Here is a 27,979-nt window from a genome sequence, read left to right on the forward strand (position 1 = left end):
GTCTTGCCAAAATCGACCGAAGGGTTTAAAGTAACCTTCCTTTTTTTCAGATTCATGATTTTCTTGGCGATCGACGTTATGGCCACCACTGATTTAGAGTTTATAAATAAAAAATAGTAATAATTGAGTTCAATCTTTTTATGGATCTAGTCTTTATGGTCCAATACTAAGGTTTTATGTATAAAAAATATTTCCCCATCGCTTTTAGTTTATGGGTTATGATTAAGTTAATTTTCGAAAATTAACAATTTTGATGTTTAATCGATTTAAAGCTTATAAATAAAAAATGGTAATAATTGGGTTAAATCTTTTTATGGATTTAGTCTTTATGGTCCATTATTAAGGAATTATGTATAAAAAATAATTCTCCATCGCATTTAGTTTTTGAGTTATGATTAATTTTCGAAAATCAACAATTTTGATGTTTAATCGATTTAGAGCTTATAAATAAAAAATGGTAATAATTGGGTTCAATCTTTTTATGGATCTAGTCTTTATGGCCCAATACTAAGGTTTTATGTATAAGAAATATTTCCCCATCGCTTTTATTTTATGAGTTATGATTGAGTTAATTTTCGAAAATCAACAATTTTGATGTTTAATCGATTTACAGCTTATAAATAAAAAATGGTAATAATTGGGTTAAATCTTTTTATGGATTTAGTCTTTATGGTCCATTATTAAGGAATTATGTATAAAAAATAATTCTCCATCGCATTTAGTTTTTGAGTTATGATTAATTTTCGAAAATCAACAATTTTGATGTTTAATCGATTTAGAGCTTATAAATAAAAAATGGTAATAATTGGGTTCAATCTTTTTATGGATCTAGTCTTTATGGCCCAATACTAAGGTTTTATGTATAAGAAATATTTCCCCATCGCTTTTATTTTATGAGTTATGATTGAGTTAATTTTCGAAAATCAACAATTTTGATGTTTAATCGATTTAGAGCTTATAAATAAAAAATTGTACTAATTGGGTTCAATCTTGTTATGGATCTAGTCTTTATCGCCCATTACTAAGGTTTTATGTATAAAAAGTTTTTCTCCATCGCTTTTAGTTTTTGAGTTATGATTGAGTTAATTTTCGAAATTCAACAATTTTGATGTTTAATCGATTTAGAGTTTATAAATAAAAAATGGTAATAATTGGGTTCAATCTTGTTATGGATTTAGTCTTTATGGGCCATTATTAAGGATTTATGTTTAAAAAATAATTCTCCATCGCATTTATTTTATGAGTTATGATTGAGTTAATTTTCGAAAATCAACAATTTTGATGTTTAATCGATTTAGAGCTTATAAATAAAAAATTGTAATAATTGGGTTCAATCTTGTTATGGATCTAGTCTTTATCGCCCATTACTAAGGTTTTATGTATAAAAAGTTTTTCTCCATCGCTTTTAGTTTTTGAGTTATGATTGAGTTAATTTTCGAAATTCAACAATTTTGATGTTTAATCGATTTAGAGCTTATAAATAAAAAATTGTAATAATTGGGTTCAATCTTGTTATGGATCTAGTCTTTATCGCCCATTACTAAGGTTTTATGTATAAAAAGTTTTTCTCCATCGCTTTTAGTTTTTGAGTTATGATTGAGTTAATTTTCGAAATTCAACAATTTTGATGTTTAATCGATTTAGAGTTTATAAATAAAAAATGGTAATAATTGGGTTCAATCTTGTTATGGATTTAGTCTTTATGGGCCATTATTAAGGATTTATGTTTAAAAAATAATTCTCCATCGCATTTAGTTTTTGAGTTATGATTAAGTTAATTTTCGAAAATCAACAATTTTGATGTTTAATCGATTAAAGAGCTTATAAATAAAAAATGGTAATAAGTGGGTTCAATCTTGTTATGGATCTAGTCTTTATCGCCCATTATTAAGGTTTTATGTATAAAAAGTATTTCCCTATCGCTTTTAGTTTTTGAGTTATGGTTGAGTTAATTTTCGAAAATCATCAATTTTGATGTTTAATCGATTTAGAGCTTATAAATAAAAAATAGTAACAATTGGGTTCAATCTTGTTATGGATTTAGTCTTTATGGTCCATTACTAAGGTTTTATGTATAAAAAGTTTTTCTCCATCGCTTTTAGCTTTTGAGTTATAATTGAGTTAATTTTCGAAAATCAACAATTTTGATGTTTAATCGATTTAGAGCTTATAACTAAAAAATGGTAATAATTGGGTTCAATCTTGTTACGGATTTAATCTTTATGGCCTATTACTAAGGTTTTATGTATAAAAATAAAAAGTTTTTCTCCATCGCTTTTAGTTTTTGAGTTATGATTGAGTTAATTTTCCAAAATCAATAATTTGGATGTTTAATCGATTTAGAACTTATAAATAAAAAATGGTAATAATTGGGTTCAATCTTTTTATGGATCTAGTCTTTATGGTCCAATACTATGATTTTATGTATAAAAAATATTTCCCCATCGATTTTATTTTATGAGTTATGATTGAGTTAATTTTCGAAAAACAACAATTTTGATGTTTAATCGATTTAGAACTTATAAATAAAAAATGGTGATAATTGGGTTCAATCTTTTTATGGATCTAGTCTTTATAGTCCAATACTAAGGTTTTATGTATAAAAAATATTTCCCCATCGCTTTTATTTTATGAGTTATGATTGAGTTAATTTTCGAAAATCAATAATTTTGATGTTTAATCGATTTAGAGGTTATAAATAAAAAATGGTAATAATTGGCTTCAATCTTGTTATGGATCTAGTCTTTATGGCCCATTACTAAGGTTTTAGATATAAAAAGTTTTTCTCCATCGCTTTTAGTTTTTGAGTTATGATTGAGTTAATTTTCGAAAATCAACAATTTTGATGTTTAATCGATTTAGAGCAGTGGTGTCCACTAATTTTTGATCAAAATCGACTTTTTATATAAATGTCTTGCCAAGATGTAACCTTCCTTTTTTTTGCTCTGAGGCCCAGATGTAGATATTTCAGATTCATGATTTTCTTGGCGATCGACTCAAAACTGCTTGCGATCGACATTATGGACACCACTGGTATAGGTGGTGTAAGACTAAATTGTAAATAAATATCCACCAAAAGCATGGCCTGTCACTACCTTTCGTTATCATCAAAACTGGTGTGATCAAAAAATAACGAGAAAAACGGGCCACAGAAATAACTAAGCTTCTTACAGGTATCTCAAATAATGTCCTTAATATCGCAAGGCAGATCACCGCTGACAAAACGAACTACAACTATTCTGTTTAGTTCTCAACCGACGAATAACAACGAGAAATTATAGGACCACAAGACAAAATGACCTTAATTATGAAGATAACAAACTGTCATAATCCCTGGCTGGATTATACCTTCATCCCTGGCGATATGTTGCGAACCAAATACGAACCAACGAACCAAATACAGTAGCAGATCTAAATTGCAGTTGCGTTTAACTGGTATTAACGAATTGTGTTGGTATTACGCCCGATCTGAGGACTAGTGCTAATAAGCTGTGTGATACTGCTAACAACATCATATACACACCTTCTCATTGTATCTGCGTGATCGATCGCATAACTTAAGGTGATCAGTGCAAATTGAAGAGTATGAAACCAATGTGTGCAAGTTCACAATTAGTGTCTTCTTAATTCTGATGTTGCCGAATCACGAGATCAAAGGAAGTTCCACAAGGTATTCATCCAAAATACAGGGTAAAGGGACCATCGGTTAAGGAAAGATTTCGACGTGTTAGCCCACAACGATGCGGGGCCGTCAAGAAATAGTCTGATTCCCGGAGATAGCCAAAAGTAGTTGAGAATTTCCGTATAGAGAAACAAAGCGATAGAAATTGACAGCCACTTTTCTCAAAAAAGCTGAGAAACGCAGAAACGACAGTTTTCGACGCTTGGTGAAAGGTCGACGCTTCATCATATCAACCAACCACAAACCAGTTACATTCGCAGAAATTTTGGAGAGATGTCGACGCTACCAAACCAAAACGGCATAAACGATATTCACTTGATTTTTCAAGAAACACACAAAGAACTATCATCACGTCGTATTGAAATAAGCATAATAAAAAAATCATCACCACCAATAGACTTCAAGGCAGTGGCTCAATCAGAAGATGAATGAAATCGATTTCTCGAATAAGCGATTGTCGAATATATACTATAACATCTCCAACCCAACCCTATTTAAACGAACTGGCTATCGATAAAAGTGAATTTGTAGCAAATAGGCAATTATTGTCTAAAGTATTAAATAGAATTATACGACTCATACAACATTGATAGTGATTTCATTCTTCCAAGTGGAAGATTCGAGCACATTCACATTGATCTAGTTAGACCTCTACCTATATCTAAAGGTAATAAGTATTACCTAACAGTCGTGGTAGAAAACATAGAAGCATCCAGAACTGCAAATTGCAATTATCCTCATAGGCTCAATTCCTGATTCGTAACGTTGTTGTAATAAAGTTTAAATATTAAACTTAAAAATAGCTTTTCAATGAACTTAAGTACACACTTAAAGACAAGAAACAATCACTAGAAAGACGAGTTAAACATAAATTGTGATTTTTGTGATAAATGGTATCATAAAAAATGTACTAGTTTCCATGATTTATCTTATGATATCATTGTAATCAAAGAGTACAAATGTAACTTATGTTAAGCTGTAAGTTGAAGGATTTTTGTTCAAAACCAGCGTATTATAAAAAAAGATTTTGAGATTCTTCGATAATATTTAATTTATTAATTAATATTTTTTTTTACATGCAGTATTTTTTTTATTTTTGAAATAAATCGTTGAGTTACTTGTTTGTTCGTGTCGTTCATTTAGTTTATATGTTGTTATTCTAATATTAGTTAAAATTATTAGTTTCATTTTCATATAGTAAAAGGTTTTTAATTTATTTTCTAATAAAAACTTCAAAAGCATACATTTTATTTCAAAAAAGTCTCCCAAAAACAATTCACAAATCAAGGTTCCTTAGAGTAGTCGAGAACTAGTATAAAAATGGTCGATAATTATACGTGGTGGTCGAAAAACGATTAAAATTGCACTTTTTAAACAATTGTTAATAAGTATTATTTAAATTAATGTTATAACACAAAGAGTATTCTAAATTATTTATTAAAAACCCTAACTATTGGCATTAAAAAAAGTGAATAGTATTTAAACATTTTTTCTGTGTTATATTTGCCCTTATAGTGAATTTTCTCGCAAATTTATTTAAATAATAAAATAGAAAATGTAATAACTATTTTTTAAAAATTTTAATTTTTAATGAATTTTTGATTTTTCTCTGACTTAGAAATTGTATTTAAAACATAGAACATTCTAGAGTAGATTCATTTTGGTTGTGAAAATTTCATAATAATATTCTCGGATCCAAAGTTTTAATGAATTTTTAAAAATACCAAAAAGTTTCATTTTATAATATATTTTTCAGTAGTAATAAATATTAAACCTCTTCCAAACTAAAAACTTTAACACGCTTCTTGGCCTTTTATATTAAAAATGAAATGGTCTTATGAAGGTTAATAAATTTCTGTTCCGGTTTGTCTTTGAGCATATGGCCAAAGATTATTTTTATCCTGTACAGTGCTCGGTTTGTAATGGTTTAGGGCCGTCCTCTCTACCTACTCCATTTGGTTTGAGTTAAAATTAGTGTTTATATTGCACAATATCGAGATTGTAGCCAATAATAGTCTCCTGGGTAAAATTCGGACACAATTTGCTCGACGCACACAGAAATATTATTATGCAAACAATCGTATAATGAAGTCATACATTGCTTATCTCTTTGAGTTTAAATTTAGAATTAAAAAATGTTAAAAAAATAAAAACAAATAAACCGTTTCTTTCATTATCAAAAAGTTGTTTACTAAATATTTATTAAAAATATTTTTAATCACAATCTCAAAACAACCAAAAACAGCTTAAAACGTTTCTTTCATGAAGATATTTTAAAAATTGTAAAATTTGTAATGATACAAAAATAGAAAAAATCGCATTAGACGTTTTAAAACGAAGCCATAAATTATCGTAAATAAGTTCCTTATTTATATTCTCGTGTGTAAACGATGAATTAAAGTCGACCTCGAAGTGGGGAATACCTGTTCAACGATCGGAAATAAACGCTTTGCACGTTTTCAAAGAAAAATCGTAAATCTATTACGATAACTTTTTACTCCAAGTACAAGAGGAAATTTATAACAAAATTAAAATCAAAAAGGTTTTGTTTTGTTTTCTAACAAAGCCATTTAGTTATCGCAAATTCGGTTGAAACCCAAACTGTGTTTATTAAAACCGCTCGTTTTATCACAACGCTTTAATAAAAAAAAAGGGAAGATAACGTAACAATGCGTTTGAATACGATAACAAACATTGTAGTCACTATACGATAAAACGATCAAATTTCATTTAAATTCGATTCCGTTAATTAATTCAATTTGGGCTGGGAAAATTTTGTTGGTTTAATTTTGATTAGTAGTCCGTGAAATCCTCCGATTTTATTGTTTGGTATCGAAAATTACCATGAAATTGATTCCAGTTCAATCGAGCCGAATTTAAATTTAAACCCATTAATAAATAACACAGGTATCTTTTTTATGTATTTCAAGAATACAATTATTGTAAAGAAAATAAAATATCCTGGATATAACCCGACTGTTTGGAGTTATTTATTATCACATTAAAACCACGATATTACAGACCTCGTTAGAACGGACTTTGTTAGCGCTCATAGATAGAATCCAACTCGGGTTATTCCCCAAGTTGCTCTATTCTAGAGATGTTATAAACTAGTATTTTTGGGGAACAGGTACAATATGATCTTGTTCCTAAAAAGTAATAGTTCCATATACTTGTTCTATCTTAATAAAATCAATTATAACCTTAGTACTAACTGATGAAGTAAGACGTTATGAATAAAAAATATTCCTAATGTATCAAAAAATCATAAACTTAATAAATCACAAAATGTCTAAATCGGAGGATTTCTCTTAATAAAATCAACTACAACCAAAGTCTTAAAACTGATGGAGAACGACGTTATGAAAACAAAATGTTCCTAATGCATCAAAAAATTATAATCCATACTTATTTCATATTTATCTATCACCAGTTTCTAGCGATATATGAAAATTGAATTGCATATGTACATCACAAAATGTCAAAATTGGGTGATTTTTCTTAATAAAATGAACTACAAACTAAGTCCTAAAACTGATGGAGAAAGACGTTATGAATAAAAAATATTTCTAATACATCAAGAAATCATAATCCACACTTATTTCATATTTATCTATCACTAGGAACTAGTGATATAGCATAGATCACAAAGTGTCTAAATTGGACGATTTTTCTTAATAAAATGAGCTATAATGTAAGTACTAAAACTAATAGAGAAAGACGTAATGAATAAAAAATATTCCTAATGCATCAAAAAATCATAATCCATACTTATTTCATATTTATCTATCACTAGTTTCTAGTGATATAGCAAATATCACAAAATGTCAAAATTGGAGGATTTTTCTTAATAAAATCAACTACAACCTAAATCCTAAAACTGATAAAAACAGATGTTATGAATAAAAAGTATTCCTAATGCATCAATAAATCATAAACTTATTTTATATTTATCTGTCACCAGTTTCTAGTGATATATGTAGCATAAATCACAAAACATCAAAATTAGACGATTTTTTTAACAACATCAACTACAACCAAAGTCTTAAAAGTGATGGAGAAAGACGTTATGAATACAAAATGTTCCTAATGCATCAAAAAATTATAATCCATACTTATTTCATATTTATCTATCATCAGTTCCTAGTGATATAGCATAAATCACAAAATGTCAAAATTGGTCGATTTTTCTTAATAAAATGAACTACAACCTAAGTCCTAAAACGGATGGAGAAAGACGTTATGAATAAAAAATATTTCTAATGCACCAAGAAATCATAATCCATACTTATTTCATATTTATTTATCACTAGAAACTAGTGATATAGCATAGATCACAAAATGTCTAAATTAGACGATTTTTCTTAATAAAATGAGGTATAACGTAAGTACTAAAACTGACGGAGAAAGACGTTATGAATAAAAAATATTCCTAATGCATCAAGAAATCATATACTTATTTTATGTTTATTTGTCAGCAGTTTCTAGTGATATAGCATATGTGCATCACAAAATGTTAAAATTGGACGATTTTTCGTAATAAAATGAACTACAACCTAAGTCGTAAAACTGATGGAGAAAGACGTTGTGAATAAAAAATATTCCTAATGCATCAGTAAATCATAATCCGTACTTATTTCATATTTATCTATCACCAGCATATAGTGATATAGCATAAATCACAAAATGTCAAAATTGGACGATTTTTCTTGCTAAAATCAACTATAATGTATGTACTAAAACTGATGGAGAATGTCCTTATGAATAAAAAATGCTCATTGTGCATCAGTAAATCATAATCAATATTTATTTCATATTTATCTATCACCAGCATATAGTGATATAGCATAAATCACAAAATGTCAAAATTGGACGATTTTTCTTGCTAAAATCAACTATAATGTATGTACTAAAACTGATGGAGAAAGTCCTTATGAATAAAAAATGCTCATTGTGCATCAGTAAATCATAATCAATATTTATTTCATATTTATCTATCACTAGTTTCTAGTGATATAGCATAAATCACAAAATGGCTGAATTGGACGACTTTTCTTAATAAAATCAAGTATAACGTAAGTACTAAAACTGATGGAGAAAGACGTTATGAATAAAAAATATTCCTAATGCATTAAGAAATCATGATCCATACTTATTTCATATTTATCTATCACCAGTTTCTAGTGATATGGTATAAATAACAAAATGTCAAAATTGGATGATTTTTCTTACTAAAATCAACTATAATGTATGTACTAAAACTGATGGAGAAAGTCTTTTAAATAAAAAATACTCATAGTGCATCAGTAAATCATAATCCATATTTATTTCATATTTATCTATCAGTAGTTTCTAGTGATATAGCATAAATCACAAAATGTTTAAATTGGGCGATTTCTCTTAATAAAATCAACTACAACCAAAGTCTTAAAACTGTTGGAGAAAGAAGTTAATACAAAATGTTCCTAATGCATCAAAAAATTATAATCCGTACTTATTTCATATTTATATATCACCAGTTTCTAGTGATATAGCATAAATCACAAAATGTCAAAATTGGACGATTTTTTGGAATAAAATGAACTACAACCTAAGTCCTAAAACTGATGGAGAAAGACGTTATGAATAAAAAATATTCCTAATACACCAGTAAATCATAATCCGTACTTATTTCATATTTATCTATCACCACCATATAGTGATATAGCATAAATCACAAAATGTCAAAATTGAACGATTTTTCTTACTAAAATCAATTATAATGTATGTACTAAAACTGATGGAGAAACTCCTTATGAATAAAAAATGCTCATTGTGCATCAGTAAATCATAATCCATATTTATTTCATATTTATCTATCACTAGTTTCTAGTGATATAGCATAAATCACAAAATGTCTAAATTGGACGACTTTTCTTAATAGAATCAAGTATAACGTAAGTACTAAAACTAATGGAGAAAGACGTTATAATAAAAAATATTCCTAATGCATCAATAAATCGTAATCCATACTTATTTCATATTTATCTATCACCAGTCTCTAGTGATATAGCATAAATCACAAAATGTCAAAATTGGACGATTATTCTTAATAAAATCAAGTATAACGTAAGTACTAAAACTGATGGAGAAAGACGTTATGAATAAAAAATATTCCTAATGCATTAAGAAATCATAATCCATACTTATTTCATATTTATCTATCACTAGTTTCTAGTGATATAGCATATGTACATCACAAAATGTAAAAATTGGGCGATTTTTCTTAATAAAATGAACTACAACCTAAATCCTAAAACTGATGGAGAAAGACGTTATGAATAAAAAATATTTCTAATACATCAAGAAATCATAATCCACACTTATTTCATATTTATCTATCCCTAGGAACTAGTGATATAGCATAAATCACAAAATGTCTAAATTGGACGACATTTCTTAATAAATTCAAGTATAATGTAAGTAGTAAAACTGAGGAAAAAAGACGTCATGAACAAAAAATATTTCTGATGGATCAAGAAATCGTAATCCATCCTTATTTCATATTTATCTATCACTAGTTTCTAGTGATATAGCATAAATCATAAAAATTTAAATTTGGTTTAAAAATCAATTATTAAAAATGTTTTGTACTTTTGTACTGGTTTTATTACTAAGATATTTCGCTTTACATGTTTCGATCTTATAACGTCATCTTCAGCAGAAGCGTTTTCAAAATAAAAAGTTGGCGTTCAAAAACCTCGTACATATCGTGAAATTTGGCACATCAAAACATAAATTGTTAAGTAAAATATAAAAAATAATAATTGCAAATCTTAAGTATAAACACAACTTAAATACGACGTTACAATGACACGATACGACGTTACATCGTGTTGTTTCATTTTAACGTGTTAATTTTATTTTTAAACTTTAGATTTGCAATTATTATTTTTTATATATTACTTTAACAATTTATGTTTTGATGTGCCAAATTTTAATTAAAATATTATCTACGGTAGAAGATACTCATACTGAATAATAAGTAACTTTGAGAAGAAATCGTTAAAGTTTATTAAACTAGTATTCAGTACCTACTGTTTTTTAAATTTGGTAACTATTACAAGGAACAATATACAAATACTTGTTTCAAATTAACAGGTACAAGTATCAGTTAATACCTCTAGTCTATTCCATGTTCATAGATAAACTCAAGGTATGCTCCGAGTTGCCTATATGATGTATAAATCAAGGACGGCAGTTCTAGTTTTAGTTGTTATTCGGTGTTAGATTGTTGCATATTTTTCATTGAACTAAAAGTAGAACTAACTAATACAGAACGCAAAGGTGTTGATAGCTGTTCCAATTAGTGAGCATTAAAATTATTCATTCAAACAGTTTAAAGTTCAAATTAAAAATATGAAACATTTTCATCTGGGACACTCCGTTTTACTATAGTATTATTATAAAAAATACTTACGTAAAGAGTAACACCGAGAGGCAATTTGCTTTCTCCCTCGGATTGGGGTTGTAAGTTTCCTTCGTAATGTCCATTTTGACTAATAATTTGTATCCTTTTTAGTACACACATCGACAAAATCACTGCTTTTTAAAATTAATTATTTATTTAATTAATAATTAAGATTTTCTGTCCGTTTTGCTATTTTTAGTTTCCGAAGCCACATTAACAGGACCACTTGAGTTTTGAAGAGGGTAGTTTCCTCCTTGGCACCTAAAATGAAAAAAAAAGGACAATGACCGCCGTTATTTTAAAGATTTTAAGCTGACAGGGTACAGATGAAAATAAAATATATGGTTACATGTGTGGTATATATAAGCCTATTAGATTTTGAAGATTTTGAGGGTTTTAGAAATAATGTTAGGGCTGAGATTTATGAAATATTCGAGACCTTTTGTCCTTTCGCTGGTCGTTCTCGTGAATTATTTATGAGAGACGCTGGGGATTAAGACGTGATTCTATTCGAACAATTTGTAAATAAAGTTTTTCTTTTTCATTTAATTCCTATTTTATCAAGATTATTTATTTAAAATAAATATCAAGATTTATTAATTTTTAATAAAATTTTAAATAAAAATTTCATAAAATATCCTTTCGATTCGCAATAAACTTTATTAATTGATGAATTAGCATTAATTAATGCAAACGTGACTCAACTAACTTAGTTTAAAAAGAATTAACGTGATCTTTGCACTTTTAAAGGTCAATATTATGTAATTATTGACTTGTTACTACAACTAAAGTAAAATATTTTTTAAATAAAATTACTTAATCATTTCTTATCTTGTATTATTGAAAACGAAATTGTTTATTTTTGATAGAAATGTGATAAAATCATATATTTGAATATTTATGCAAGTCAGTGATTAAATGATTCTTTTTCGTTAAATTATGTACATTGCATCCAAAGGTTAGAAAAGTTAAATGTAAAATACGTAAAACTTACTTTGCATTTAAAGAAACCGCGACATAGAAATTTATTAAGTTAAATATATTACTAAAATGTGGATGATTTCTCCTGCAAGTATTCTTTGGAAGATGCGTGACCGAAATCGAGACTACATTGAAACCTTAATTATCCAATCAGAAACTCATCAAAGAGAAATTTAAAATGGGAAAAGAGAACGTGAATAAAAATGACGACAGGCAGTATTGAGTCAGAGACAATAAAAATCTTTAACAGGAGAATCGAGTGTGAATAACCGATACTACAAGATGATATAATAAAAGGAAATTCCGACGAACGAAGTCATTCATTGTTAACATTGAGAAGAGAAAGATTTTGAGGTGACATATTTACTTGCTAATATAGATGGAAGATAAAAATGAATAAAAAAGGAAAAATCTTAAAACTATATATTATTAGAAGTGTCGTGAGGTCAACAACAATCCTCATTCGGGTTTGTTGTTGTGAGAGTATTATGAGGGATAAAATCACAAATGTTGCGTATTTACATACTACATTATGAAAAGTACAAAGATTTATAGCAATATGTTGTACCAAAAATTGAGATCAAGCATGAAGCAGCTATCTTAATAAGATAGGAAATGAGAATAAGATATAATAATAATAATAAATGTCTTTATTCTCCAACATAACGTATTACACAACAAATAACATATTAATGCCAGTTACGGTACAGTTATGTAGTTGGAGAACCTCAAGGGGCGGTTCAGATGAATGTCCCGTAAGATATTCCCTGCTTTTAAACCGAACCCTTAAATCATGTTAGAATACAAACAAATTTGAATGCCTATTCTGCCTATCCTAACAATCCGCAAACAAACCAAAGTATAATAACAACAAAAAAAAAGAAACCGAAATTAAACATTTGACCGAACGATAAGAAAGAAAAGTCATTATCACCTCGCATTGTTATTAAAAATATATCTGTATAAGACACCCTTAAACCTTTCAATATTTTCATTCTTAACATCTTGAAGGAGAGAGTTGTACATGGAATATACACAGGGCGTTTCATTTAAAATAACATATGCTTATATCTCGAAAACCAAAACTCGAATCGAAAAAGGGGTTTTTTTCAGGGTTGCCCAATGTCTTGAACAACTTAACAAACTAAGTATTTCTTGCTTAAACAAATTTTTCTTAAGCCGTGTGTCCACTACCAAGTTTTCTTGTGGAAGTCACTTCTGGAAGCAACTTCCGCAAGAAAACTTGGTAGTGGACACACGGCTTTAAATTCTGCGTTATGAAAATATCTACAAAAAGAAAAATAAAACATTTTTCAAAATGTAATTAAAAAAATTTACTTAATAAAAAAACGATTTAATTAATCGTAAAATAGTACTAAAATTCTTCTTCATTTTTGAAATCACCTTAGTACATTGATTACAATTTATAAAGTTACCTTTATACATCGATTAAATGCTCAAAATGATGACCATTCACTTCTAAACATTTCTGACTTCTCATTGAAAACGTTCTCTGCACATTGCCAAGCATTTCTTCACTTATTGATTCGCAAGCTGCTCTGATACGGTTTTTCATATCGTTTGGTGTTGTTGGAACATGGTTGTAAACTTTCTCTTTGAGGTAACCCCAAAGAAAGAAGTCGGGTGATCTAGTTGGCCAATTCATCGGTCCATTACGTCCTATCCATTTTTCAGGAAACATTTCGTCTAAAACTTCTCTTGCGGCTAGAGCATAACGAGATGGACATCCATCATGCTGATACCATAGCGCAAGTCTTCGCTCCAGAGTAAGGTCTTCCAACAAAACCGGTAAATCGTTCAACAAAAAATTCCGTTACTTTCTGCCATTGAAATTGCCATCAATAAAAAAAGGTCCAATTATTTTATTGCCAACAATGCCGCACCAGACATTAACTGACCAAGGTTTTTGATGATCAACTTGTCTTAGCCAACGAGGATTTTCATATAACCAGTAGGGCATGTTATGACGATTTACTTGACCGTGATTGGTGAAAGAGGATACGTTGGAATATAGTACATTGAAGAAAAAATTTTCATTATATCTTAATTTTCCCATAGCTCAAGTACAAAATTGCACACGATGAAACTTATTAAGTTTCAAAATCCGATGTACACTCGAAAGGCCTGAATCTTTTGACAATTGACGGCAACGTCCATGAGGATTAACATCTACAGCTGCTAAAACGGCTATTTTATTCTGTTCATTTGTAACCGATCTTGCACGTGTTCGTTTCTTTCCTCCACGTTACCACATTCCAGAAATTTTCGAACATAAATGCGATGGGCCTCGGCGAAATTTTCACGTCTTTCACCGTAAGCTAACACCATCTGAATTTTCTGTGGAATAGAGAAGTGTTCCATTTTTGCTTTGATTACAATGATTTTTTCGCTTGAAATTTTTATCCCACGTGCAAGTTAGAGCACATCCAAACAAGATTTAGAACAGGATTTACTCGATTTATAAACATTAAAAAAAATTTTTTAATCAATTTTCTAAGACAATTTCAAAAGTTAAGAAGAATTTTAATATTATTTTACGATTAATTAAATCGTTTTTTTATAATAGTTATTTATATTACAAGTGGGCTAGAAACATAATTACAGTACGAGTGCGGAGAATTGCACGACGAGGTGGTAGACCGAGTCGTGTAATCACACGAGTAAAATGCGTTACGTAATGAAACCAGTGCGGTAATGAACTTCATTACGTAACTCAAATCACCTCAAATGAATGCGGTAATGATGACTTATCCAAGCAGTCGTAGATAAATTAATTTTTTTTAATTACATTTTGAAACATGTTATTTTATTTTTGGTTTTGTTGATATCTTCACAACGGAGAGTTTAAGAAATTTTTTAAGTAAAAAGTAATCAGTTTGTCAAGTTGTTTAAGTCATTAAAAGAAAAAAGTATATGTGCCATTTGAAAAAATAAAAATGACGTCAGAAGGGCCTTTAGGCAACCCTGAAAAAAATTCTGTTCATGTGTACAATCCTTCTCACCAAGAAATGTTTACTTCAAACTTTTTTGATTCGAGTTTTTGTTTTTGTCATTTTACATGAAACACCCGGTATTATATGAAAAAAAAATATGGAAAAATTAATAAATTTTCAGCAGAGTGGGGCAGGTGTTCTCCAACTCACGAAAGAAGCGTCTAAGGTAGAACTTGCAACTAACTTTGGAATTCAGAGTAAATTAAACAAATAATGTCACTGAGTAATATTATGCCTACCAACATCTAATGTTGAGTAAAATACTATAAACACAAAGTAAAACTAAAACTGGAAGTAACACTACACCTAGAGAGTTTCCTCATGTTCTTTCTATTCGAAGAGATTTTGCGACTTTGCCAATAAGGGCACGTTCTAACTCCATCTATCCATCGCATTTTCTCCGTCTTTTCCTGGTCTTGTCCACTAAGGTCCAATGTATCCACCTACGTTGAGCCTGAGTTTTTTCTCATAGTACATCCCATCCAATTCCATTTTAATATTTTAGATCGTTATCACTAACTTTGATAACAACTAAATTTGTTACGTCGTTCTATCTTTTTAATTCAGATAGTGTACTTCTCTCCATTTTACTGTCTATGTTTGTGACTAATATTTCTTCCAAGCTTTAGATACTGAAAGTTGGGTGGACTAATCCGCTCAACTATCCAAGGTGTTTCTCAAAGAAAGTCAAATATCTAGAAGAAATCCTAGACAAAACTCTCTCATGGAATGGCCATTTGCAGAGAGTTTTACAAAAAGCTAGATTATCCTTGTGGACTTGTCGTAGTCTTTGTGGAAGAAGACTATACTGGCTCAATGTGACTGTGGTTAGACCTATGATCACATACGGAGCGGCATCCTGGTATAGTAAAGCCCGACACACTTGAATTATCAGTAAACTTTCCCGAATTCAACGAATAACTGGATTGGCCATCTCTGGTGCGATAAGCACAACGCCAACTCTAGCAATCGATGTTCTGCTTGCCCTATCTCTTTTGCATTTGCATATAGAGAAAGTGGCTAGAACTACTATTTACAGGTTTAAGTAATATGCTCAAAATTGCTCCGACATGTCCTACCAATAGGCTGCGGGAGATACTATAAGCACTTATATTGTGCAATCAACAGAGCCCGGACAGTTTAGGAAAGTGATCCTAAAACGCCTCCCACTTGAGTCTCAATATTCAATAACGTAAATCAAAGCTTGCGAAGCTATCGGATACGTCATGCTTTATGTCACGAAATAAATTATAAATTAATTATAAATTTAAGAAAACCAAAAATAAATAATTCATTTCGTATTTTTATATTTTTTTGTATCAATTCATTAATAGATGTTGCACAGCAAGTTCTTTGCTAAGGTCTTCTAGGTTCAACTTTGAAGAGTGACTTAGTGATCAAAAGGTGTCAAAAACGACAGCATTCGTTTCGTGTGTAGGGGCACGTTTCCTAAACTGTCCGACCTCTGGCTATCCATCCCGTCAGATTTGACGAGATCACTACCAGTGATTAATGCTCGATATCAGATTGTACTAATCCAAAACAAAAATTCTCTGATTTTGGCAGATATTTGCATGCTCACAAATGAATCAAAAACGCTGGAAGGGGTTCGAGCAAGCGTATACTGTCAGACACTTCGGATTAAGCAAGCTTACAGCCTGGGTACATACTGTACTGTATTCCAGGCGCAAGTATTTGCTATTGACATGGGTGCTAAAATCCTTCTTGAGAGAAGGGTGAAAAACATGACAGTACGATTTTTCTCAGTCTGTCAAGCCGCTCTCCAGGCGCTGCACTGGTTAAAGACTGTAAAAGAACTTGAAATACACTGAGTTGTGATAACAGAGTTGCTCTGATCTGGGTTCCAGGTCACTTTGGGGTTGCAGGTAGTGAAGCGGCAGACGAGCTAGGACGAGAGGGCAGCGCTAAAGTATCTGAATGACTTTTCACCGAGCAAGACATTAAGGTTGGTTCGGTACAAGGTTTGTTGGTCCGCCTATCTGATATATAACTTACGTAATGTAATGTAGGTACTCTAGTGTCAATTTCTTTTTTAGTCTGTCGTGTAAAGACATTGTTCGCCTTAAATATTAATAATCATCTACATAACCAATACTATAAATTATCAATACAAATTAGAATTTCTTTCTTCCATTATGATTCTAACTAAGCAGTTGGACCAACCACGTGATAGAGGATCTTCCTATCTTATTCCTCTGCCAATGCTGATCTTTGACTCCCGATGTTCAAGATTTAGTACTGCTATGTTTATTTGTGCTCGACATTTATTAAAATCTATAAGAGCTTTAAACATACAAGTTGTACTCAACAGATTTTTCCATAATCTGGTTAATCGTTTGGAGATGTTCGAAAGCTAATTTTTTTTTTATAAAGCCAGTCTGCGTATTTTGATACTCCTCTAGCATACATTAATGGTTCTTTGAATCACCTTATGTTTTTGGTTTATCTATCAATTATGTTTTTGTGACCTACTATAGATTGCCAGTCGCACTTTCTGTTTTTATGTTTCTGAAAAAATCTGGATGTAATTTTAAAATTGAGGTGATGCCACTTGTATGAGAAGTTCATTAAAGTCTCCCATGACTCTTATGTTGGATATCTGGTCAGTATTGTCTTCTCTATATCAACAATCTTTATTCATACCCTTGAACGCAATTATTTTTCGTTTCAAACGTCCCTTATTATGAAACCTACGCCACATTGACTGCTTGTCAGTGGTCCATGACAAAATAGAATCTCGTAGTTTCCTCTTATTACTAATATTCCTGTTATGTCCCATTTAATTGTTGCACTAGTGTGTTTCAATTCTATCATTCTATCAGTATCGCAGTGTCAAGTTGTAGTGGGATTATTTAGTCTCTGTTTTTGTGTTCTTCATATTTACTTGATTACATGCCTTCTTTTATGCTTTAGTCATCCACAGTTCTTGGCGTATTTTTTTAATTGCTATTTATTATCTTTCGTAACATCCAATTTTTTGTTCTATCTTTTCTACATGAGTTTTCTGCTTGTGATTGCCAGATTTTATCTTGTAAAGAATTCGCTCTTAATCTCTGAAAGAAGTGCGTCATCTCGTCATACAGGATTTCTTTATGGTTCCCCTTTTTTGTATTTTCTTCTTTTCCAATGGTTTTGTGTTCACCTGCATATCCGAAAGATCTTCAGATCTTTGCCCTTTTAATTTCTATTAGCAATGTTTTTCTCCAGGTTAATCTTTTTGGATTGAAAGTATGTAATGTATAGTTGAATAAAATCAATGATTAAAAAGATGATATAATGTTTATTAAAATTCGATACTACAAATATGTTTCTATAAAGCGTAGTACATAGTACATTGACCTGAAAGAAGAAACTATTAATCTTTATTGTTTAACTAATCTGCCGAAATAGTAGAGCGATTTAACAAGATATTTTTCGATACACAAAAATTCCACGTTACATGTTATCTTGCAGAATATGAGTACATGAAACATTTACTCCTGGTTGTTTTTGAAGGAGATCTTATCCGTTGTCTATTGGTAAACTACAAGAAATGGAATAAAGATAATTTATAAGAAAATGTGAGAGACGACTTGAGAGTGAGTAATTATGAAGAAACCAAACAAAGTTGCGCAATTTGAAAAGTGGCAAAAGTGCCCAAAATAGTATTTACTGACCTTAACCTATACGATTAAAAGACTGGAGTTGACTATTTAATATTAATTTATTTTAAGGCTTATTTTAATTTGTAAAGATTTAAAATGTAGATTGTATAAATTCGCGACCTCAATTCTCGTCTGCTTGTCTATGAAAGTATTGTTTGGATTTTTTTAGTTCATTATTTAATCAATTTCAAAACCAGTTTCCAACAAATGTTATGTTGTACACCTTGATATTGAAGAATAAATATTAAAGAATGAAAATGATAAATAAATTCTTGTTTAAACTTAACAAGAATTTAACTTGTCTTTATCTCAACATATAACGTTCGAGTGAATGCGCCCTCCTTATCGAAGTTATTTTCTTATTCCGAGTATATTCCTTATCGGCATTTTAAAAATATCTTCCATACGTAACTAATACACGGAGGTCGAAAGTTGTTATTTCACCCTTTCCTCTATTTTCTTGGGATATTTTCACAGTTGTAGACGTAATGTGGCCTTCGTCTCAAATTATTTTTAGATTTACCGAGTAATTTTAATTATGCTTTTTTTTTCATTTTTATCACTAAACAACAAAAGATCGTTGTTTAAAAATTCAATACGACATTAAAAAATCGTAAATCATTGTAATAGCACTAAAATTTAAATCATTTTCACTTCAACTACTACGTTAACCTCAAAGCACTATTTAAACATACTTTACTATTTGTTTAAACTTGTTTTCCTTATTTCCACAAATAGAAACGTGGACACGACGGTGCCAAAGTACGTCTACAGTTTACAGTCGGCTTCTCACTTTTTTCCTCCTCTACAAAGAGACACGTGTCGTCACGGTGTTATGTGATGTTACGTTTATAAAAGATTTGGTGAGAAATTATCCAAATAAACACTGGTCCATCTACGTTACGTAATTAAGGAGAAAAGTTTCCGGAAGCGATGATATAAATAAACCGCCTTAGTTTAACTTACCATAATCATTTATCTAACTACGACATGAAGCCGTTACGGACTTCTTGTACACCACACTCTAATGATTATTTAAGAAGCGTTCATCAATCTTTACTCTTAACATTGAGAAAATAATAATGATTAATTTGTGATATAGGGAATCAACGAGAAAATTAATCAAAATGTTGCTAAAATATGATAAATGTTTTATCAAAAACAGTAAAACCTCCATATAACGGACAACATTTTTAAGTCACACTGTTAATATTATCTATTTAATACTATCTATAATTTTTGAAATGATCAACAATTTCTTAGAATTTTGCAATTTTCGCCGATTAAGTTTTAAAAATTCGTATAAAATCCATTTCTTGGAATATGAGTATGAAAATTTCCCAAAATGTTCATAAAAGCGTCGTCTTTCCAATGAACCAACCCATTTTGAAAAAAAACTTTTAGTTTTTGAGAAAACAATATTTGAAGTTTTGATAAAATTTTCGATTTTGCAATTTTCATCGATAACTTGCAAAATTCGCTATAAAATTAATTTCTTGAAGAATCCTTGTGGAAATATCACCAATTATTAATTAAAGTATTCTCTTTTTAATGCACAAAGCCGTTTTGAAAAACCGCTTTTAGTTTTTGAGAAATAAATTTTTGAAATGATCAACAATTTCTTAGAATTTTGCAATTTTCGCCGATTAAGTTTTAAAAATTCGTATAAAATCCATTTCTTGGAATATGAGTATGAAAATTTCCCAAAGTGTTAATAAAAGTGTCCTCTTTCCAATGAACCAACCCGTTTTGAAAAATAACTTTTAGTTTTTGAGAAAACAATGTTTGAAGTTTTGATAAAATTTTCGATGTTGCAATTTTCATCGATAATTTTCAAATTTTGCTATAAAATTCATTTCTTGAAGGATCCTTGTGGAAATATCACCAATTATTAATTAAAGTATTCTCTTTTTAATGCACAAAGCCGTTTTGAAAAACCGCTTTTAGTTTTTGAGAAATAAATTTTTGAAATGATCAACAATTTCTTAGAATTTTGCAATTTTCGCCGATTAAGTTTTAAAAATTCGTATAAAATCCATTTCTTGGAATATGAGTATGAAAATTTCCCAAAGTGTTAATAAAAGTGTCCTCTTTCCAATGAACCAACACGTTTTGAAAAATTACTTTTAGTTTTTGAGAAAACAATGTTTGAAGTTTTGATAAAATTTTCGATGTTGCAATTTTCATCGATAATTTTCAAATTTTGCTATAAAATTCATTTCTTGAAGGATCCTTGTGGAAATATCACCAATTATTAATTAAAGTATCCTCTTTTTAATGCAACAAGCCGTTTTAAAAAATCACTTTAGTTCTTGAGAAATAAATTTTTGAAATGAATAACAATTTTTTCGAATTTTACAATTTTCGCCGATTAAGTTTTAAAAATTCGTATAAAATTCAGTTCTTGGAATATGAGTATGAAAATGTCCCAAAATGTTAATAGAAGAGTCCTCTTTCCAATGAACCAACACGTTTTGAAAAATTACTTTTAGTTTTTGAGAAAACAATATTTGAAGTTTTGATAAAATTTCGATTTTGTAATTTTCATCGATAACTTGCAAAATTCGCTATAAAATTAATTTCTTGAATGATCCTTGTGGAAATATTACCAATTATTAATTAAAGTATCCTCTTTTTAATGCAACAAGCCGTTTTGAAAAATCGCTTTTAGTTTTTGAGAAATAAATTTTTGAAATGATCGACAATTTTTTCGATTTTAGTAATTTTCGCCAATTAAGTTTTAAAAATTCGTATAAAATCCATTTCCTGGAATATGAGTATGAAAATGTCCCAAAGTGTTAATAAAAGTGTCCTCTTTCCAATGAACCTACCCTTTTTGAAAAAAAACTTTTAGTTTTTGAGAAAACAATATTTGAAGTTTTGATAAAATTTTCGATGTTGCAATTTTCATCGATAATTTTAAAATTTCGATATAAAATTAATTTCTTGAAGGATCCTTGTGGAAATATCACCAATTATTAATTAAAGTATCCTCTTTTTAATGCAACAAGCCGTTTTGAAAAATCACTTTTAGTTTTTGAGAAATAAATTTTTGAAATGATTGACAATTTTTTCGAATTTGTAATTTTCGCCGATTAAGTTTTAAAAATTCGTATAAAATCCATTTCTTGGAATATGAGTATGAAAATTTCCCAAAATGTTAGTAGAAGTGTCCTCTTTCCAATGAACCAACATGTTTTGAAAAAAACTTTTAGCTTTTGAGAAAACAATATTTGAAGTTTTGATAAAATTTTCGATGTTGCAATTTTCATCGATAACTTACAAAAGTAGCTATAAAATTACTTTCTTGAAGGATCCTTGTGGAAATATTACCAATTATTAATTAAAATATCCCTTTTTTAGAGTTGCTTCGTTAGTTAAATCAGCATCAAAAAAGTTTATTTTGTATCTTGGACCCAAAAAATCTTTGACATATCTTATCAGCTTTCTTATTATTTCATTTTTATTCAAATATCGCAATAATGTGGCAATATCACTTCAGAAATGCACCAGAAATTATAACCATAATACGACACCCACCTTGTTGTAATTTTATAATAGGTATAATAATATTATTGCAAAAGAATATCTTTTTCACGCACATGCGTTAAGAATGACCAAATCAATCAATGAGATGGATGAGTTCGCATAGTTTTGACAAGTTTTCCAATTCTAGGTTGAATAGAAGAAAGTGCGCAACGTAGATGACTAGCAATATTAAGTTTACTTCCAAATTTCAATTTTATTGCTACAACTGTAAAAACGCTTTGGGATATTTTACCCAAAATAGTGACTTATCCATCTTCTCAAAATCATATTTGGCAGCAGTAGATTGGCAGTCAGGATAAAAGTCAGGATTCTTTCACGGCCTCCACTACCTCAATTTTCATGTATGCAAGAAAATTTTCTTGTCCAAGAAGAGTATCAGCGTTTTCTAACAGGCAACATTTGATAAGTTTCACCAATAATGGTTGTTCTTGGTCCTTGCAATGAGTAGCGATAACACAAAGCTTCAAGTGCCTTTTCAGTTGACTGGGAAAGAATCCAGTACTATCCAATTTTATGCGTTTCAAACTTGTAGAATGTTTGAACGGTTGTAGCAGGTATGTAGCAGATTAAGTAGGTTTGCATAAACCAGTTTGTTATAAGTTTTGAAATTCTGCATTCTTAGTTATATTCTAAATACAAATTTGGAGGACTTATCTCAAGAATGCAGTGAGATATCACGTCGAAGTAAACAGCGTTGGAAAGCAAATTGAATACAGTTTTAGTGTGCCATAATTAATTTAACACTTTTCATAAACCACATCGTTATGAGATTTTAACCTCAACGTTGCATTTTTTTGTATTTTAAAACAAGATATGTATAGAAACGTATCTCAACAACAAATTGAGATAGCATGCTGCAATAACCAACACAGAACTAAAGCTGGATCTAACTCTGGAACTAACTCTAGCTCTAGAACTAGAAACATTCGGGCTTAGCGCTGCGTCTATATTTTTATAGAATTAAAAGTGGAACTAACACTAGACCCAGAACGAGAAACATTCCGGTTTAGCCTTCTTATAGAACTAAAACTGGAACTAACTCTAGATTTAGAACTAGAATCATTCGGGTTTAGCCGTAAGTCTCTTAAGACAACTAAACCCAAATGATTCTAGTTCTAGGTCTAGTGATAGTCTTAATAATATAAAACTAGAACTAACGCTAGGCCCAGAACTAGAAACATTCCGGTTTAGCCGTCTTATAGAACTAAAACTGGAACTAACTCTAGATTTAGAACTAGAATCATTCGGGTTTAGCCGTAAGTCTCTTAAGACAGCTAAACCCAAATGATTCTATACCTTTTCAAGCACAAATTGGCACTAATCAGAATCAAAATGACATTAGTCAAAATCATATTGGCAATGTCAATTTCAAATTGGCATTAGTCAAAATCAAATTGACAATAATCAAAATTAAAATGGCATTAGTCAATATCAAATTGGCAATAAGCAATATCATATTGGCATTAATCAACAAATTTAGCACTAATCAAAAGCAAATCGGCATTAAACAAAATCAAAATGACATTAGTCCATATCATATTGGCACTTATGAATTTTAAATTGACATGGAAATAAAATTATATATCAGCATTAAATAAAACACAGTAGATAACAATTATATTACTTAAGAAAGTAGGTAACGTTATGTTTTAAATAACACTCTTAAAAATTTATATCTTGCATATTCAATGCAGAAGGGATAAATCGTTGGATGTGGGCAATAAACATTGCGCAATTGGCAACAGTAATCTTGTCCATATTATTATGAACGGTGTTCTCTAATTTCTGCATTCGATATTCTATTTGAGTCAGATGATCCCGGTCAGCACTAGCCAAGATGTTATTTAGCTGTACAGCCATATCTGCTTTTACTCCTTCTTTTAATGCAGACCACGCTTGTTCAATAGGATTAAACATAGGGCTGTACGGACTTAGTCGTAAAAGTGTGTGGTGTCCAATTTCGTTTTCTGCAAAAACTTCTTCAATAGTAGAGTGGCATGGAGCATTATCAATAACTAATGCAACTCCAGTTTGGTAAAGGCCTTGCGCTCTTCTTAGGCATTGCCTTACAAATTCATTTGCTTCCGGCTTCTTGAAAGAGCCCCGACGTAGTTCGGAATGAATTAGCCCCATGTTTCCAATGCATCCTATTAGGTGAATATTCGACCCTCTGCAACCTGCAGACACTGTTGTGCAGCGAGTCTCTTTTTTTGAACGACCCTGAGTCCGCGATATGAGCAAATTAAAGTTTGTCTCGTCCATGTATATGATAGGTATATTTTGTGCTTGAAGATCCAATAAATTTTCTACATAAATACTCTTGCTTGTTTTCGTTTGAATACTATTCGCGTTCTCTGGTTCTCTACGAGCAGTCTTCAAAGTAAACATCAATCCATTGAGATGCTGTCGAACGCATTCGTTGGAGACATTGAGTGCAAAATCTTCACGGATTTTTTCACTCAGTCCTTTAAGAGTAATTTTAGGATTTTCTTCGACTGAACGTTCCATGAATTGACGGTGCTCATCAGTTATTTTAGCTCTACGTTTACCTCCTCGCTGCTTTTCCGGTTGTTCTTGGTTGTTAACCCATCGATACGCGGTTCTTTTTGGCACCTGTAGTACGTTTGCAAGATTACGCAAGTCACCATTGGCATTATACAAAGCGCAAATCTGTGTCCTCAGATTTGCAACAGCATTTTTCTTTAAATAAGGCATCTCGTGTGAATATAATAGTTGAAATCTCGCAATAAATTACCATAAACTTGACAATAACCGATAAGTTAACAATTGTTTGACACCGATTTATACATTTATTTTTCATGCCATCTTGATATTGTTTGGTGCCAATATGATATGGACTAATGTCATTTTGATTTTGTTTAATGCCAATTTGCTTTTAGTGCTAAATTTGTTGATTAATGCCAATTTGATATTGACTAATGCCATTTTAATTTTGATTATTGTCAATTTGATTTTGACTAATGCCAATTTGAAATTGACATTGCCAATTTGATTTTGACTAATGTCATTTTAATTCTGATTAGTGTCAATTTGAGCTTGAAAAGGTATAGTTCTAGGTCTAGTGTTAGTTTTAATGATATAAAACTAGAACTAACACTAGACCCAGAACTAGAAACATTCCGATTTAGCCGTCTTATAGAACTAAAACTGGAACTAACCGTAGATTTAGAACTAGAATCATTCGGGTTTAGCCGTAAGTCTCTTAAGACGGCTAAACCCAAATGATTCTAGTTTCAGGTCTAATGTTAGTTTTAATGATATAAAACTAGAACTAACACTAGACCTAGAACTAGAAACATTCGGGTTTAGCCGTCTTAAGAGATGTACTGCTAAACACGAACGTTTCTAGTTCTAGGTTTAGTGTTAGTTCTTGTTTTAGTTGATGTTTAGCGTTAGAGTTTTGTCTATTTTTATAGAATTAAAAGTGGAACTAACTCTAGATGTAGAACTAGAATCAATCGGGTTTAGCCGTAAGTTCTAGTTCTACATCTAGTGTTAGTTCTAATGATATAAAACTAGAACTGACACTAGACCTAGAACTAGAAACATTCGAGTTTAGCTGTGCGTCTATATTTTTATAGAATTAAAAATAAAACTAACTCTAGGTGTAGGTCTAGTGTTAGTTCTAGTTTTATTTGTTATTCAGCGTTAGATTGTTGTATACTTTTATAGAATTAAAAGTGGAACCAACACTAGACCCAGATTTCTAGGTCTAGTGTTAGTTCTAGTGCTAGTGTTGGCTATAGTTTTAGTTGTTATTAAGCGCTTGTTGTATATTTTTATTAAATTTAAAGAGTGCAAATTAAAAATTGTTCATATAACGAACACTCCCGGTTTTTTGTAGTTAACTTTTGTTTAAGGATGTTTAAACAGCGAATGTACATAATAACTAAACGTAATATCTTCAACTTGTTAGCTTTAGTTGATTACATTATTTACAAATGGTTTAATTAGAAAAAATTGCAGATTTTATTTCTTAAAATTATGAAATGATTATTGTTTAATTATACTTAATATATTTTAAACAAGTATTTCTATTTTATTTTGTAAACAGTTTCATTGATTTTTTTAATGGGTCATTAAAAAAAAGTTTGTCACTAATAAAATGTCCTGATTGGTAATAAAAGAAGAAGGAGAAGAAAGTCTAATTCATATGTATAGCGTAGTTTTATGGGCGTGCGACAATAATCGAGTCTTTAACGAGGCTTCGTTGAGCAAATTAACGTAAAGGAAAGAGCGTGACTCGAAACGCGTCGTTTCAATTTAAATTGGAAAATAAAAACGTTCCTGCGACACGTCAGAATTATTTCCCATCTTTTTACGCATCTCCAAATACGATAGAAACGAGAGAAATTTATTCTTGGGAAATAGAGTGAGAAAGAGAAGTTTTCTTTTATTGATTTTTCTCATCGTTTCATCCCCGATTTCATTCTATTATTTTTATGAATGAAAATGTTGCAGATTATAATTTAAGCCTTGAACTTTAAACGGAACTTGAATCGCAGCATCCGATTAATTTTTTATTTCGAAACGCAATTTTGCGGTTATTTTTCCTTGATGATATCAAAAGATATCTGTGGTTTCGAATTTATTCTGGGCATTGTTTTGCAATTTAATTAATTAAAATCGTACAAATTTTTTTCTTTTAAATTATGTCTTAAAAAAATCGCACCTTCTAAATTTAAATAAAAAAATGATGTGTAGTCCTTGAATTTTAAACAACTTGTATCATTCCAAGAAATATAAAATGGATTCACAAAAATCCCCAAAAAAATAAAATAAAATTATTTTTACCTGCTTGTTTTGAAGGATAAAAATGTAACAAAAAAACTAAAGATATTATTTAAAAAAACTTGTCAGCACGTAAAACTTAATCATTTTTTTAATAACACAGAGCAGCACAAAATGTCAAGTAACATTCACACACACGTAAATTAATAAATATGTATAGAGTACAACCAGAACTACTTGCGGGCAATTTTTAAAACGCGTCCGATCGCCACGACCGGCTGAAATCTACTGCTGTACTGTGTCTGCTGCTCCTGCTCCACCAGGAGAGTGCAGATTTCCAACTAACACGCGGTTCTGACGTTGTCGATTTGTTCAACTCGAAGACGTTTAGTTTTCTTATGATGGAAAAGAAGTTCTTTGTCACTCTCTCTCCTTCTCTCTGTTATTCGCATTGCCCAGAATTCTTCGATTTCACGAAATTATTATAAAAAATGTTAAGAGCTTCAATTTTAACAAATTCAAAAAATTTTGTTTTTAAACAAAACTAATAAACGATTTTTATGTTATTGCACATAAATGACTAACGTTTATGATGAAATAAAGGAGTTATTATGTTTATTTATTCAGAAAATCTTCCAGATTTCCTTTAATATTGAAAACAGGATATTGATAATGAAATTGAGGTTAAATTAAAAAACGATTAAATTCGAAAAACCTTAAAAATCTGATTTATGTAAATTACAAGTTATAAAATAAAGCTAAATATGTTATCTCTACTAGAACGTAAAGTAAAAAGATAAGGTGTAGTAAACGTCATGTTGTTATGAAAATTTTTGAGATATTCCACGATATTAAAGAAGTTGAAAAGCAAATCGATAAAAAAGAG

At 30.1% G+C, this 27,979-nt stretch overlaps 2 protein-coding genes across 2 annotated transcripts in view; both read right to left on the reverse strand.

Annotated features, from left to right (window-relative positions):
• The window catches only part of LOC111416810 (ATP-binding cassette sub-family C member 4-like), a 58,651-nt gene extending 31,230 nt beyond the window's left edge, over positions 1-27,421 (reverse strand). Inside the window, exons 1-2 of the mRNA XM_023048916.2 lie at positions 27,157-27,421; positions 11,142-11,393 (exon numbers count right to left, since the gene is read on the reverse strand). Of these exons, the coding sequence (XP_022904684.2) occupies positions 11,142-11,215 (74 nt within the window). The 5' untranslated portion in view covers positions 11,216-11,393; positions 27,157-27,421. The remainder of the gene's footprint in view (positions 1-11,141; positions 11,394-27,156) is intronic.
• Positions 24,004-25,056, reverse strand: LOC139429988 (uncharacterized). Its single transcript, XM_071196517.1, has one exon. It carries the CDS (start codon positions 25,054-25,056, stop codon positions 24,004-24,006), a length of 1,053 nt encoding a protein of 350 aa, XP_071052618.1.
• Positions 27,422-27,979: the final 558 nt, after the last annotated feature.

The sequence above is a fragment of the Onthophagus taurus genome, chromosome 6 (genome assembly GCF_036711975.1).
Source record: "Onthophagus taurus isolate NC chromosome 6, IU_Otau_3.0, whole genome shotgun sequence".
NCBI lineage: Eukaryota > Metazoa > Arthropoda > Insecta > Coleoptera > Scarabaeidae > Onthophagus > Onthophagus taurus.

Excerpts from the sequence above, each read along its gene's own strand:
- LOC139429988 (XM_071196517.1), bottom strand. The coding sequence starts at position 25,056 with ATGCCTTATTTAAAGAAAAATGCTGTTGCAAATCTGAGGACACAGATT.